The sequence below is a fragment of the Dreissena polymorpha genome, chromosome 4 (genome assembly GCF_020536995.1).
Source record: "Dreissena polymorpha isolate Duluth1 chromosome 4, UMN_Dpol_1.0, whole genome shotgun sequence".
Taxonomy (NCBI): Eukaryota; Metazoa; Mollusca; class Bivalvia; order Myida; family Dreissenidae; genus Dreissena; species Dreissena polymorpha.
This window is the reverse complement of record NC_068358.1, coordinates 31,452,628-31,469,376: the sequence shown is the minus strand read 5'-3', so window position 1 is coordinate 31,469,376 and position 16,749 is coordinate 31,452,628. Positions and strand designations below refer to the sequence as shown.

General features: G+C 35.2%; 1 protein-coding gene across 2 annotated transcripts in view; it reads right to left on the bottom strand.

Moving 5' to 3' along the window:
- LOC127879779 (protein farnesyltransferase/geranylgeranyltransferase type-1 subunit alpha-like) overlaps window positions 1–16,749 on the bottom strand; it is a 40,116-nt gene that overhangs the window by 7,837 nt on the left and 15,530 nt on the right. The window contains exons 3-5 of one of the 2 annotated variants that reach the window (XM_052426833.1): window positions 3,798–3,902; window positions 1,843–2,115; window positions 268–330 (exon numbers count right to left, since the gene is read on the bottom strand). In XM_052426833.1, the coding sequence (XP_052282793.1) occupies window positions 268–330; window positions 1,843–2,115; window positions 3,798–3,902 (441 nt within the window). The remainder of the gene's footprint in view (window positions 1–267; window positions 331–1,842; window positions 2,116–3,797; window positions 3,903–16,749) is intronic. The other variant, XM_052426834.1, reaches the window with a different exon arrangement.

Below are 16,749 nucleotides of genomic sequence, written 5' to 3'. Positions count from 1 at the left end.
ACAAATTGAGATCACAATAGCTCACCATGAGCACGCTGTGCTCAGTTGAGCTAACAACACAGTGTAAAAGTTAATGACCATAACAAAAAAAATGTTTTCATAAATATAATATTTCATTTTATATTCAAAGTTGTATTAAATTATTGCATTGAAAAGCGTCATTGTAAATTAACATGTACTTAATGAGAAAAAAGAAAAGATTTTTTTATGAACTTTGTAAAGTCCAAAGCATGTATATTCATGTGTATTACATGTATATAATTTTACCCTTTCAGGTAATTCCATGCACTTTCATTGTTGGGTGCTTTCCTAATATAGTCCTGAGTAAATCTGAAAGAAAAGTCCCATATACGACATGTTCATGATAACAGCCCATCTAAATGACAGGCAAATAATTATACTTAAATTAAACTTCAGAACAAATATTGAAAATGGCAATATCATAACAAACAAGAAACCGTCAGAGACGGGTGATGCTCCCCCAAAGTTTTTTTTTGTCACAATATTGCACTATATATTCAGATAAAAGGAAACGTCTTGAGGGGCATAACTTTGGACAAAATAATACGATGGATGGTTTAGCAACTTAAAAATTTCAAAGGGCCATAACTCTCTTAATAAATCATCTAACCAGAACCCACAAGTAACATGCTTCTCTCCTCAAGGTAGTTAAGCTTCCCATAAAGCTTCATTGAAGTCCAGTTAGTATTTTGGGAGAAATAGCCCGGACAAGAATTGCACTATATGTACAGTTTATAGAAAATTTCAAAGGGCCATAACTCTGTGAAAAATGATCCGCCCATAACCGGCTGATAATACGCACATCTCCTGTTGGTAGTGAAGCTTCCCATAAAGTTTCATTGAATTTCAGTAATAAGTTGCTGAGAAATAGCTCGGACAAGAATTGCACTATACATGTATGTACAATGGAAAATTTCAAAAGGCTATAACTCTGTGAAAAATCATCCGACGAGAACCGGCTGATAATATGCACATCTCCTCTTGGTAGTGAAGCTTCCCATAAAGTTTCATAGAATTCCGGTCATTAGTTGCTGAGAAATAGCCCGGACAAGAATTGCACTATATGTACAGTTAATGGAAAATTTCAAAGGGCCAAAACTCTGTGAAAAAATCATCCGACCAGAACAGGCTGATAATATGCACATCTCCTATTGCACATTCCTTTTGCAAGAATTGCACTATATGTACAGTAAATAGAAAATTTCAAAGGGCCATAACTCTGTGAAAAATCATCCGACCAGAACCGGCTGATAATATGCACATCTCCTTTTGGTAGTGAAGCTTCCCATAAAGTTTCATTGAATTTCGGTCATTAGTTGCTGAGAAATAGCCCAGACAAGAATTGCACTATATGAACAGTTAATTGAAAATTTCAAAGGGCCATAACTCTGTGAAAAATAAATTTTGGGGGAGCATCAAAAGGTAGTTACTATTATGTTTCATGAATTGAAAACAATAAAAACCATTGTTGTCAGTATACAGCATGGCTGGCATAAGAAATAGTCTCTATAGCCAAGTTCATGTGACAAGGGACATTCAACTATCACGCATGATGCAAAAATGCACATCACTACATGCAAAAAGACTTCCAATAAATTAAGAATTACATTATTATATTTTCCCATTAACAGTGTTTTGGAACATTGAAATAAACCATAATGACCTGAAACTTTATGCTGTTTATTGGATAGTGAAACACCGATAATTTTATTCTTTGTCTATGAAAGATCACACAGAAGCATGTTACGATGATCACTGAATCAACAGGCCATAAATACCCATTAAAAATGAAAGAAAAGATTATCTAAACCGCATACGCACTTGATTTCTCTGTCAATTACATCATCTGTAAAGCCACTAGTGTGGTTGATGACAAAGTATCGCTGATTCCAGGCGGAGTTGTTCCTGAAGTCTTCCCGCAGGAGTCTGTCCACGTACTCCAGCTCGCCGTCCCATTGGTCAAACTCTCTCACCACCCACTGACGGTGCTGCCACGCGTGGTAGTTCTTGGCGTCCCCCTTCAGGACGGCGCTCGTGAAGTCGAGCTCCTGGGTGGCGTCCTGGAGACGTTCAATGATCACACGTCTGTGGTGCCTGTAGGGAAATCATGCATTGTGAAAACAAATTTATCCTATTACCAGATAATTAATAGATAGTAAAACAAAGATCGTATAAACTTTAGCTTTGTACTATCGCTATTTTTAGATCAGATTTGGGTTTTTCCAAAAATTGGAGAATATGTTTTTGTCAACTACGGGAAGATAAAATCGTAAAAAATGCAATATTTTATTATTATTAATGGCAAAAGGGACGAAATAATAGGTTAATTTACAATCATTTGCAAGCTTCGCACTACCACTGTTTTAAGTCTCGCAAGATTAACTTGAACTTTATCAAAAACTCACATAATATTCTCTATATATCATACTGAACACTCAACCATATGCAGACCGCATACGCTTGGATGACACTTTACACACATGCATTAAACCTCAATTTTGCAGAGTGTGGTATATAAATATAGTGTTGGGAAATCCTGCATTGTGACAACAAATATTATACACTCACCCATATCAGAAATTTGTTTATATTAAGATATAAAAGTAGCAAATGATACCCCTGACATAGTGCAGTACACAAAACACCATGGTTGAGTGCAAACCTTAACTCTGGCAAGATAATATTATTATTAACAACAAAGTCAACAAACAATGATTAAAACAATCATATCAACAACAAAAGCTAATAAACCATGAATTATAAAATATTGCATGTACTCTGTAATTTATCATTTTTGAAAGATTTGTTATGCGATTTCATAAATAAATACAAGTTAGAAATTGATTAAAACAAGGGCTGGTTGTAAAACATGCATGCTCCCCATATGGGCTGTCAGTTGTAGTGGCAGCCATTGTGTGAATACGTTTTTTGTCACTGTGACCTTGACTTTTGACCTAGTGACCTGCAAATCATAAGGTCATCTGCTAGTCATGATCAATGTACCTATGGAGTTCATGATCCTAGGCGTAAGCTTTCTTGAGTTATCATCCGGAAACCATTTTACTGTGTCAAGTCGTCCCGACCTTGACCTTTGACCTGAAAATCGATAGGGGTCATCTGCGAGTCATGATCAATGTACCTATGAAGTTTCATGATCCTAGGCGTAAGCGTTCTTGAGTTATCAGCCGGAAACCCTTTTACTGGTTTGAGTCACCGTGACCTTGACCTTTGACCTAGTGACCTGAAAATCGTTAGGGGTCATATGCGAGTCATGATCAATGTACCTATGAAGTTTTATGATCCTAGGCGTACGCATTTTTGAGTTATCATCCGAAAACCATTTTAATGGTTAAGAGTCATCGTGACCCTGACCTTTGACCTAGTGACCTGAAAATCAATAGGGTCATCTTCCAGTCATGATCAATGTACCTATGAAGTTTCATGATCCTAGGCGTAAGCGTTTTTGAGTTATCATCCGGAAACCATTTTACTGGTTCTAGTCACCGTGACCATGACCTTTAACCTAGTAACCTGAAAATCAATAGGGGTTATCTGCACGTCATGATCAATGTACCTATGAAGTTTCATGATCCTAGGCGTAAGCGTTCTTGAGTTATCATCCGGAAACCATTTGGTGGACGGACTGACGGACCGACGGACGGACAGACCGACATGTGCAAAACAATATACCTCCTCTTCTTCGAAGGGGGGGGGGGGGGGGGGGGGGCATAAAAATAAACTGAAGCCTATTTTTCTCAACATGCTATCGTACGTACCAGACTTGGTAGTTCTTGGGATGCTGTGTGATGATCTTGGAGATGTAGGTCAACTCCTCTCTGAGGTCCTTGTTTAACTGCTTCAGCAACTCACGACGGTAGTGCCTGCAAACACAACAAACCAGTCACTGAATTATTTGAGACTCATTCTGGGAAAACAAGGCTAAATGCATGTGCATAAAGTGTTGTCCCAGATCAGCCTGTGCAGTCCATACACACTTATCTGTGACAACATTTTCTGCTTCTATGGAATTTCTCTCTACAGGAAGTCTCTTCAATATGATATTCTCGTTAAGCCCGAAATTGTTATCCTTGATTAGCCTATGCGGACTGCACAGGCTGATCTGGGACGACACTTTACGCACATGCATTACGACCAGTTTTCACAGAACAAGGCTTATTTACTACTTACAGAGATCACCATTAGTCTATCTATATGACAATGCATGGTATTAAAACCAAAAACAAGTGCTGTTGTTGCTCAATGAAAATGCCATAACAAATTATAACTAGCGGTCCTTTAGCTACAAAATGTGGTAAGATGTATCCCATAAATGTGGAATGTGGGATGCACTTGATGTTCCAGCAAGAGGTTTAATGCATAAGTTGATAATATGAGATTGTGTTCCACCCACTCAGAGGATAAGTAAAATTAAGTTAACAATACCAAGTAGTATGATACATGTATCATACACTTGAACAGTGCATTTGTGTAATATTTCATATAGTGCATACACTTGAACAGTGCATTTGTGTAATATTTCATATAGTGTATCATTATAATTTGTTTAATAAAATAACAAATATGCAATACAGAATTTGATTTTTTTTTAAATTTAATATTTCTTGAAAAGTAAATTGTTCCACTTGTTTGGGCATGTGAAATTAGTTTAAGTTTGAACTTATAAATTATATTGCACATGAAGCGAACAGAGAGGTAGATCATCCTTGTATTGTATTCTGTCGGGGAAACGAGACTTACTTCCGTTTAGTTATATGTATTAATCATTTACCACTTAGATGTCACATATTTGTAGTCCCATACAAAAGTAATATATAATTTAAGACCTTTCTTCACCCCCTGAAACCCGATATGCTGTGAGAAGTTGGATGTGCTAGGAGAAGTTGCCGATAAATTTCGATGAATTTCGGTAGGGAAGTAAATCCAGTTCTATAATTGTTTAAAAGGCATTTTTTAATTAAAATATATTTTGGTGTATGCGAGGGAGGTATTATCATGTATGTTAGAAAAATCCTGGTTATTAATATTCAGGATTTATTGAAATATGGCTTTTTAAAGTCGACAATGCAGGGATTTGTCCCATATTTAACACTTTATTATCCCCACGCGTGGTAATCTCCGCCATCTGTCTGTCCGTCCGTCTGTCCTGGCCATTTTCTCCTACACTATTAGCACTAGAACCTTGAAACTTACACACATGGTAGCTATGAGCATATGAGTGACCCGGCACTATTTGGAATTTTGATCTGAACCCTGGATAAAAAAACCATTTGGGTTGGGGTGGGGCCAGGTCAGAGATTTTTACTCATTTTTTTAGGTTATTTTACTATTATTCTGCATTTCTACACAGATTGTCTTCAAATTGATACTGAACCTCTCTTATGACAATACGGTCAATCTAAACTATGCATGGCCCCATTACCAACCCTGGGGCACCCCGCCCACATAGGCCACGCCCACCCAAAATTGCCTTTTACTATAATTTCTTCATTTCTACATGGATTCACTTCAAATTGATACTGAACCTCTATTATGACAATACAGTCAATATCAACTATGCATGGCCCCATTACCAACCCTGGGGCGCAACTGGGTCAAACATGCGGCGTGGGGATACGCGTCGGCCTCTGCTGCGCCATTTCTAGTTTACAAATTTCTTTACAGGTATGCCAGTGAACAAGTTTTTGCACCAACAATTATATTAACCAATGTCCCCAAGTAACCAGGGTTTCTTAAAAATAAATCATATTGGTAAAAAAATTCGACTTTACATTCAACATGTTGATGAAAAAATGATATGACATGGTGCAGTACAAAGATGTCGAGATATGACATGAGTGAAGTTCATTTACTAACTTATAAGCTCACTATTACAGCTGATTTATGTCCACTCTGATGCATTGTAGATCATTTTTATTGAACTTTGAGGTTTTATATTTATATCCGTTCTGAAGCTACCCATAATTGGAACTATAGGCAGAAAAAATTATTATAAATGTTTAGATTGCCTACCTGACGTATATTTTTACCTGTATGAATCAATTGCTTTACATTTACAATGATTTTCAACCAATAAAAAAAGATACAAAAAAGCTGGAAATAAACGTAATGAAAAAAAGACCAGAACAAATTCCCCAGTTGTAATTAGGGACCACATGCGTCAATTTAGTCTAAATAATTTACCTTGCACAAGGTATTTACAAACCAAATGTCTATGTCATTATTGCGGTACAAGAGACAAGTTGCCTTAACAAGCAACCGTAAATTACAAGACCCTCGGTGTTCAAAGACCGTTTGAAAGATCAACTAAGTGCATTCTCTAAAGACAGATATTTATTTTAACAAGAGCACCGCACAGCGAGTGCCAACGCTTGGCTGTGGGTGCAGTTTTGAATAAATGAAAGCTTGGCAGAAGAAAAGGAAGAAAGTTTTTGTATTAGAGGTCACAGTGACCTTGACCATTGACCTAGTGACCCAAAAATGGGTAAGGCATGTAGAACTCATCTGAGTGCAGCTACATATGAAGTTTCAAATTTGTAGGTGGAAGCACTTTGATTTTAGAGCCAATGTTAAGGTTTTAGCACGACGTGGAAGGCGGACGACAGACGCCAGACGGTGGACGACGAGCTGGCTACAATTAATGACATCAATTTCATGAAGCTAACATACATGTATAAAGAAAACAACAATTCCAAATCAAAACACAAACTTTTACAACAAATTGCATTTTGTGTAACGCATTATCCATTTACGTTACAATCGAAAACAAAGCAGCAATATGTTTAAAAGTATGCAATACTGTACAGGTACATGTAACTAATTTCTGAAGCTGCATGGAGCCATTATTCTCATACTATTGTACATTATTTCAGTTCCATATTGAAACTTACCTCTACTGGCAGCAGATCAAGTTATATTCATATTTTGGATGCCACGTATATCAATAGTAAGAAAATTGATGCCTTCTTAAGTCACACACGGATGTCACAGCATCAAAAGATATGAGCAGGGCACTGGGAAAACTGGTCTTAATGTGTACGCGTAGTGTCAACCTAGACAAACTGTGCGGTACACAAAGGCTTATCAGGGATGACTCTTTCAGCTTTTTATGGTATTTTTCATTCAAAGGAAGTCTTTTAGTGAAATGACAGTCTAAGCAGTAAGTGTGGTCACTCATTAGCCAGTGCACAGCCAGCTACACAGTCTAAGCAGTAAGTGTGGTCACTCATTAGCCAGTGCACAGCCAGCTACACAGTCTTATCGGAGACCACACTTTATGCTCATGCAATAATCCCTGTTTTCCCGGAGTGGGGCTTGTATTTCTTCCATCCATAGACTTGTAAGGCTTGTATTTCTTCCATCCATAGACTTGTAAGGCTTGTATTTCTTCCATCCATAGACTTGTAAGGCTTGTATTTCTTCCATCCATAGACTTGTAAGGCTTGTATTTCTTCCATCCATAGACATTTAAGGCTTGTATTTCTTCCATCCATAGACATTTAAGGCTTGTATTTCTTCCATCCATAGACATTTAAGGCTTGTATTTCTTCCATCCATAGACATTTAAGGCTTGTATTTCTTCCATCCATAGACATTTAAGTTCTGACTGCACAATGCAATGCGGAGGAAATCATCAGGGACATCAAGTTAATAGCACAAATATGCAAAGTGAGTTTTGATTTTCAGTTCAATATGATACAGGATGATCGTCAGTACAAGTAAGTTAACATATGCATATTTAATTTAAGATATAATCTCTACCATTTCATAACTGCAGCTTTTTCTTTGCTAACATACTCAGTAACCTCAGCTTGACACCCCAAGAGGCACGTACACAGCATTTCAATATTAATTGAATATTTCTGTTTTGTACATTGCAAAACGCCTATAGAAAACAAAACTTGCTAAGTAGGCCAGGGAGTAATTCATCTGTTGAAATATGTTGCCTTTTGAATTCATTAAAAAATACAAATTACCACATCCTGCTTTAATAAAAACACTTTAACGTGATAAGGAAAATTCCCTGACTTTTCATAATTTAATTAAGTTGATATATCACAACCACTTAGCAGTTGTTTTTTTTAAATAGTGTCATGATTTACATTGGAAAATATGTGTGATTGACAGCAATGTCATATAACAGAGTTACTGAGGCAATCATCCTTTATGGCCATGGTGTCCCAGAGCATGTGTTGACAAGTGACCATTTGACACAATTCACTATCCAGAGCATGTGTTGACAAGTGACAATTTGACACAATTCACTATATAATTTACCCATACTCTGACATACATTCAAATGAGATTGAAATCAATGTTGTATGTCATACAGTATACAGTTCCCAAGCATTTAAATGTGTGCTCACAAGAGGTGTCCAAATTAAAGCTTTTTCAAATGATTCCATTTTTAGAATTATGGAAGTGTTCAGTAAGTGTGATTTCATTGCAATAAAAGTAATATGAAACTAACTTTCAAAATACTGGATGCTTTATATGGTGTAAAACATAATTTTTAAATATCAGATCCCAGCTGAACGATACAAACTTTTAATCTAATATGAGTGATAATTTGTTAAGCTTGCTTAGCAATTTCAATTACATAGGGCATGCAAATCAAATAGTGATACCAAGTAAGAAGCATTCCAAATTGAACAAAGAAGACTTATGGCAGTGATTGCAATTTAAGCAGAATACCCCTTTTTGATGCATTTTATCTTTTTTTCTTTTGACTCACATAAAATCACCTGTCTTGCATCATTTTGATGCGAATGTTTCCAAGAGATGAAAAAAAATGGACTGATTACTATTTTGACCCCCAGATATTGCTTTGAAAACTGAAATTTTAAGCACAGGGTTTTCAAAATCTATTAAAATTCCTGATGTAGCTTGGAAGACATTTGGGTCATTCTTTCGGCTCCAATATCCATTATAACTTGTGTAACAAATGCAGTGACCAGCTGAAATCCTTGACATATTATGCCCGATAAATATGTTATCAGTTTTCTTACTGGAAGATTGTCCTCACTACATTCTTTGGTAGCCTCAAGTATAAGGCATTATCACTTACTGAATAAATGGGAAAATACAATGCAGGCCAAGCATAGTAGTGTTTGTTTCACAGTCATACAACCTTCAGCAGTATTCAACAAATACTTTCATCACATGCTGTACATTGTTTTCAATGTAACATAACCATTATGAATATCTTTCTCTAAAACATATATAGCTTTTTGGGTAATTTTATCTGCTACTTTTTATTTGAATGACCAATAATATTGACTTAATTCACTGAAGACATTGCAACATCAAATGACATCACGCAATTTGAACAACTTTCTGATTTTATAATGAAGTTAACCTTAATATTAACAGCATGTGATAAAAAAGATCAGAAACTATAAATACTTGTTGTTATTTCTTACCACCATGTATTGAACTCTTTGAGAAATAATGTCTGAACTGGGTGTGAAAGGACAACAGTTGTTGTCAGATCCTATATACATGTATATATTAACTGAAATGGCCTTTTTTCAAATGATGAAGTTTTAGAAACATCTACAGTCAATCTTGTATTAAGAGACCACTCAAGGGAGTAATCAAAAGTTGTCTCTTAATAAAATGGTCTTTAAATGAAAAAGGCCATTCTGGAAAAATGCTTACCCTCAATTTTAATCTATATGAAGGATAATCTCTTTTGTCAACAATGATTTTAACTTTTATAATAAAATGAATATAAACACAATACATAAACAATATTTTACTTATATGTGTTTTATTTTTTCACTTATTATAAATTATCATTTATTATAAATGAATTGTGTGAACATATTTATTTGCAAAAACAACATAGACAAGGAAATATTTTTTGCTGTTTTTTTCACCTGACACATTATTTTCCACGTCTTCAAGCATCTCGGCTTTACGCTTAAGAATGTTCTGAATTTGAGTCTTACCGACTCCAAACTCATCTGCGATTTTACGTGCACTTTTACTCTTTGACAATTCCAAAACCCGAATTTTCTCGTTCAACGTTAACACTTTTCGTTTTGACATTTTAATTTCTGCATGTATGCTTAAGGAAATCTGACTCGATTATGATACATAATGAGCTGAAAAAATTAAAACACGTCAATTGAGAACAAACAAACAGACCTGATTGGAAAATTTATTAAGTAAATAACAATGTGATTGGCTAACAAATATCTACTAATTAGCATAATTACAAATTGATAATGTACAGATTTCAACAGATGTTGCCAATTAATTGTTTATTTTCCGCACTTCTCAAGAAATGTTTGTCGCGTACAGTGCATTGTTTCTGCACCTGTTATCTATACTCGAGAAAAATCGGCGTTGTCTCTTAACGTTCCACATAGTAAACTTTTTAAGCTGTAGACTGTGCGTAATACGTTCCTCTATTATTCAACTCAATAAATTGATACGCAGTCTACAACAATACCGGTCAGAACCGGTCAACAAGACAAAGCATAATCATAATGGTTGGTGTGAAAACAAAGCAAAGGTGTAACAGTACATCTTATCGGCTTTGATAAACAATTAACACGGAGTTGTACCTGAAAGATCAATAGATTGGACACTTTTACCTCCTAATGGTCGCTTAATTCAAGATTCGGACATCAAAATACACAAAAATCAGCGGTCGCTGGTCGCGTAAGACAAAAGTCGCTTAATACAATATCATTATATAGCGAAAAAGCTCCGTGGATTTCAAAATGGTCGCATAAGACAAAGGTCGCTAAATACAAGTGGTCGCATCCACAAGATTGACTGTTATTTTATTTCAACATGCATCCAGTTCAGTTCAGATATACAGACATAAATATTTTTTCTCTTCAAGCAATACTGATTTTGCTACCCTTAGTGATATTATCTTCCAGTAGGAATATGTCAAAATCAATCAAATGAAGCAAAAGATAAAATAACACATAGCATTTCTTTGGCCCAAAATTGGGAAAAGTAGTGGTACATAAATAATTGAATTTTCCTAATTCAAACACATCTATGGTTTCAACTTAAATTTCGGTCACAGCAACGTTGTTTACCAATTAATATGGGATGTGCTCTGTGAAAAGGGGGTTAAATGCATGTGCGTACAGTGTCATCCTAGATTAGCCTGTGCAGTCCGCACAGGCTAATGATTGAAAACACTTTCCGCTTTTATGATATTTTCTGTTCAATGAAAGTCTCTTCTTAGCAAAAATCTAGTTTGGGCAGAGAGTGTTTTCCCTGATTACCGTATACGTGCGCTTATAAGACGCATTTTTGAGACTTAAATTAATAAGTTACAGTTGGGGTCGCGTCTTATAAGCGAGATACTGGTGAAAATAAACAAAAAAAATCAAAATATCGAGTTTACTGGGCTTATGCTAGCCAAGTTGGACACTTGTTAGTTGTTTTGAATCATCGCGGCAGCCATTTGCATTTTCTCTAAAGTCTGTATTGGCCCGTACCGTGTATCGGAACGCTATGTTCAGTTACCGATTTATTTGTAATAAAATGTATTGTTACTGATTTTGTTGTCTATTATTTTTAATTTGAATTTTGTTATTTTTGGGGCGTAAGACGTTATATTGTCCGTGATTATTCTTGAAAAGTTTTTATCACCTGATTGTCTGCGCGCAACGTCGTTAAATGCCATATAAATTGGTCATTATAGTATATGTGTGTAAGCGGCAACACGATGCCAACATGCTTAAAACAACAGCAAAATCAATTCTCAGTAAACACGCTGCCGATTACAAATGCTATTTGACAAGTTTGTATCACCTGATCGTCTTTGTTCCACGTTGTTAATGTTCAATTAAGACATAATTGGCAATTAGGGTATCCTCTGAAATAAGTTACCAGTTTGCAACTGTCAATTGTTAAATAAACACGTTTATTCAGACGAACCACTAATACTGATGACACATTATTTATTAGGGGCCAACAACGACGGGAGCAAAGAGCGACGCATGCAATTATCCGCATATGGCTTTCTTCTTGACACGTGATTTCGATCTGCGCTTCGGAGTCTATCACTCTATCACGCGATTGGCTAATTTTATGAAAGTAGGCGTTACCTATTGTTGATAAGACAATGGGCGTAAAATTTGCATAATCTAGGTAATAAAACTAAACGCTTTCAAAATATCTGCCTATTAGATTTCAATACCTGTCAAACAATACAATTAAGATGACTGACACGATCAATTTTGCTTGTGCATTGATATTACGAACGTAATATGTTTTATGTTTGCAATTGTTAGGGCAAATGATTAATACGCAGTTGTTAGAAATTTTGTCAATTTGATAATTATTTTTATTGCATGAATAATACTTGAAAATAAATTAAAACCCACTAATATATCATAAAATAAACAAATATTATTTACTTTGTTGTTTGATTGTTTTATTTTTCAGACTTGCGTGAATTACTAATTGTATGCAGCGCGAGTTTGAAAAATTCTCAATGTTTTACTAATTGATGATTTTCTTTAACATTCTGCCATTTTCGGCCATGTTCTGGCCGATGAATACGGCAAAATTTGACCGCGTCTTACACGCGGGTCAGTCTCAAATCCACCCATTATAAAGTCCGAAGTCGGGGTGCGTCTTATAAGCGAGGGCGTCTTATAAGCGCACGTATACGGTAGCCTATGCGGACTACACAGGCTAATCTGGGATGACGCTTTAGGCTCATGCATTTAACCCCCTTTTTCACAGAACACAGCTCATATACATTTTATTAAGAGGTTGCACTTAAGCCCAAGCTGACTTCTAAAGGAGAGATAACTTGACAATATTTGCTTAAGATTTTACAATATCAATTGCTATCTGGTTATGATGTCAGCACTCATTGGAAGTAAAGGTTAATATGAGCCGTGTTCTGAGAAACTGGGCATAATGCATGTGCGTAAAGTGTCAGCACAGATTAGCGTGTGCAGTCCGCACAGGCTAATCAGAGATGGCACTTTCCACTTTTATGACATTTTTCAATTAAATGAAGTCTCTTCTTAGCAAAAATCCAATTTAGGCGGAAAGTGTCGTCCCTGATTAGCCTGTGCGGACTGCACAAGCTAATCTGGGACAACACTTTACGCACATGCATTAAACCCAGTTTTCTAAGAAAGCGTCTCATATGATTAAAATACTCATCATCATCATTACATTATTATGCAATTTAAAGTCTTTGTCACTTAAGTGCTCAGTAATACATCACTTATATTTTGATAGCCTTATATACAGTGTATTAGCTTAATATGCTTATGAAAAACCTTTTACTTTTTTTGCTGAGCTTTCTTTGATCATTTCTCTCATATAGTATTCACTTTTTTATTATCCAAAAATCTCATGGTGTTATATAACCGTGACCATATTACATGTATAAGAAACCATGCGTTTGTAAAACTGAGACCATCGTTATAACAAACTTTCCTGTCACAAAATATTTGTGACAGTCACAATACTTTTGAAATAACAGTGTTATAAAAGCTGTTCCAACTCTCTCATATTGTCTGGCAAACAGAGTGCAAATGGCACCAGTACAAGAAACAGCAGACACACTGCACAAAGTTTCTGATCCAGAGCCAAGCAATATTATCAGTGGCTTGTACGAAGTGACAACATTGTTTTCCAGGTTAATTAAAACACCATGAGACCTGTGTAGGAGGCCAGAGAATGCATATTTATCTTACTACTGACTTACAAGGAAACACCGAGATATTGCATAGGTATGTTAATAATGGTAAACACTTTTGAGCACGCCAACTATTTAATACATGGATTGCGGATGTGTTACAAATAAATAAATTACCTGCACTTCTACAGAATTGTTACTGCTGTCACTAGCAATAGTTGCTCTTATTCTGAGGCAACAAATGAAGTCCTTTTTCTGATAAAAGAGTATTTCAGCAAGAATATTTTTGGACTTGTTTAAAACAAAGTCATGAATGTGTTGTCACTATATTTATCAATACATGCAATGCAATATCGCAAAAGAATCAATGTTTGACAACAAAATGAACCTGATATAGGCAATTTTTAGCACAAGGCAATTTTCAAAGTAGATTGGGAAAAATACCTAAACAAAAACTCCTGTCCACGGTGTTCACTTTTCCCGATGGGTGACATTTCGCGGGGGACGGACACGCTACTCTAGCGGTGTTTGGCGAACATCCGAAATCGTAAATAAAGCGTTTAGATGATCAATACTAATAACTGTTATGGTGCTAATCAATGCAATTGCCCTTTTTAACAACAAATATCGAGTTTCAAAGAAACCAAGTGAGCTGTATTAAATCATTTTTTACTTGTGTCAGACATTATATACTGTCCGAATTTACGTACTGCATCAGTATGTTACGACACTTGTGTGCAGTCAGTATACAATAAATAATTGTTTCAATAATGAAGGAACTGAAACAGCGCAACAGTAATGATACAGTGTGTTTAAATTATATTTTATTAAGAGCAAATGTCAATGCCAAATAATTCGTGGGATACCATTTATTTCATGTAGAAGTTGTAAGCGAAAATAACTGTACACAGGGCTTTTTTTCCTGATTTTGTGAAGCGGCCCTGGCCCCCTCATTTTGTGAAAAATGAGTCGCGAACTTTACAAAATTGTGAAAAAATTAGTTGCGAACTACTGAAAATTGTGAAAAAAATGAGTCGTGAATTGTACAAACTGTGAAATTCAGAAATCAATGAATAAGTATAGTACAAGCATGTTTAACACTTAAATATTATGAAAATGTTCTTAAATAATGTAATAAAATCATATCTTCCTTGTATGAATAGTATATTCAGGGGTTTCACTGGCCCCAAAAAAGTTGTGCAGCTTTATCGCGGTGTGAAAACTGCAAGTTATTCCGACTTTATTAATAAGAACAATAATTTAAAGAACCTTACTACATTAATGAATGATGGTATTGACTGTATTTCTTTATTACTTTTAAAATTATGTTAATAAACTTAATTAATACATAAATAACAACAAGTACCTTTATAAGTCTTAATAAGCTTTATTTTTATATAAATAACTTGTTTCCACTTGATAAACCAGATAACCAACATAACATAATAATGTTAACAATAATGTAACAGTATCCTGCATAAATGTATTGGAATTATTTATTGAAACCTAGAATTACACAAATGTATATCATCTGAAAGAAAAAATGAATAAAAAATCAGAAAATAAAGCATCTTAATTCAAATTGCTATACAGTTAGTAACTTACATTTGGTCATTTGGACATGTTATGAATCAACTTCTGTTTATTATCATATTTCACAAATTCTAAAACAACACATATTGTTAAAAGGTTTTCTGTTATCTGTGGTGGTTGATTTCCAGGTCCAATTAAATGAACATTTTTCACATCTATTTCTTGACTGAAAGACACAGGATAATTGCAACCATTCATTCTTGTTGTCTGAAATAATACAAAACATATTTTTACAAACTATCAACAACAAATCAACATATAAATATCACTATATTTAGATGTCCGAATTTTAACATATCGAAATATAGTACAACGAGTGAAAGAACTACTTTTGATTTCAGAAAAAGTTGGTATCTTAATTAAAATATATTGTTCCCAGAACATTATAATACTGAAACTGTTAAACATGTTCATGTGAATGGATCACAGTTATACTTCATTTGAACCAATATTTACATTAATTGCAAACGGATAAAATATAGAAAGACAAGTATCGCTCTCGGTTACCAATGACAATGCTTCATTTGCATAAAAAAAATCAAATTACTTCCCTCATAATTTAATCCATGTCCGTTTTAATTGTGCATTGTAAAAACACTTACCCTTCTGTAGAAGCTTCGGCTTTTTTATGGTTATCCTGAATTTCAATAAATCTGGATTATTTGGTGTGTGTTTTAAAAATCTTTTTTGCATAGTACCGCGGGTTGCCTGACACTATTTTGTTTGGATAATGATGAGGTTGATCGGCCGCGCGTAAACTGATATGCACCGGTTTCAAAATTTTAATCGATTCACGTTTGTAGTCGATTGAAACAACGACGTAATTTTAACGATTAGTAAACAAAAATTGTGAAATCGAAATGAAAAACGGTGAAACGAAACTTAATTTTAAATTGTGAAATGTCCGTTTTGACAGTTTTGAGCACAAAATGTCCGTTTTTTTTTTAAAATCGCGGCCGTATTATATTGAATTGTCCGTGTCCGAGAATTGTGAATTGTCCGTGTCAAAATGTCCATCCACGGCCAGTCTAAAAGAAGGAATAAAAGCCCTGGTACATGACGCGTGCAAACCGGTCAGGTGATTTATGCATGTTGTAATACAACTGTCCTGATTGGGCGCTTATTTTATCAGATCTTTGAACAAGAGCACCGCATAACAGGTGCCACGCTCGGCTGCGAAAGCTTGTCAGAATTATTTTTTTTCAGAGGTCACAGTGACCTTGACCTTTGACCTAGTGACCCAAAATGGGTGTGGCATGTAGAACTCATTAAGGCTTATCTACATATGAAGTTTCAAAGTTGTAGGTGGAATAACTTTGATTTGAGAGGCAATGTTGGGATTTTTGTTAAAGTTTTATATTAAAGGTCACAGTGACTTTGACCTTTGACCTAGTGACCCAAAAATGGGTGTGGCATGTAGAACTCATCAAGGTGCAACTACATATGAAGTTTCAAAGTTGTAGGTGGAAGCACTTTGA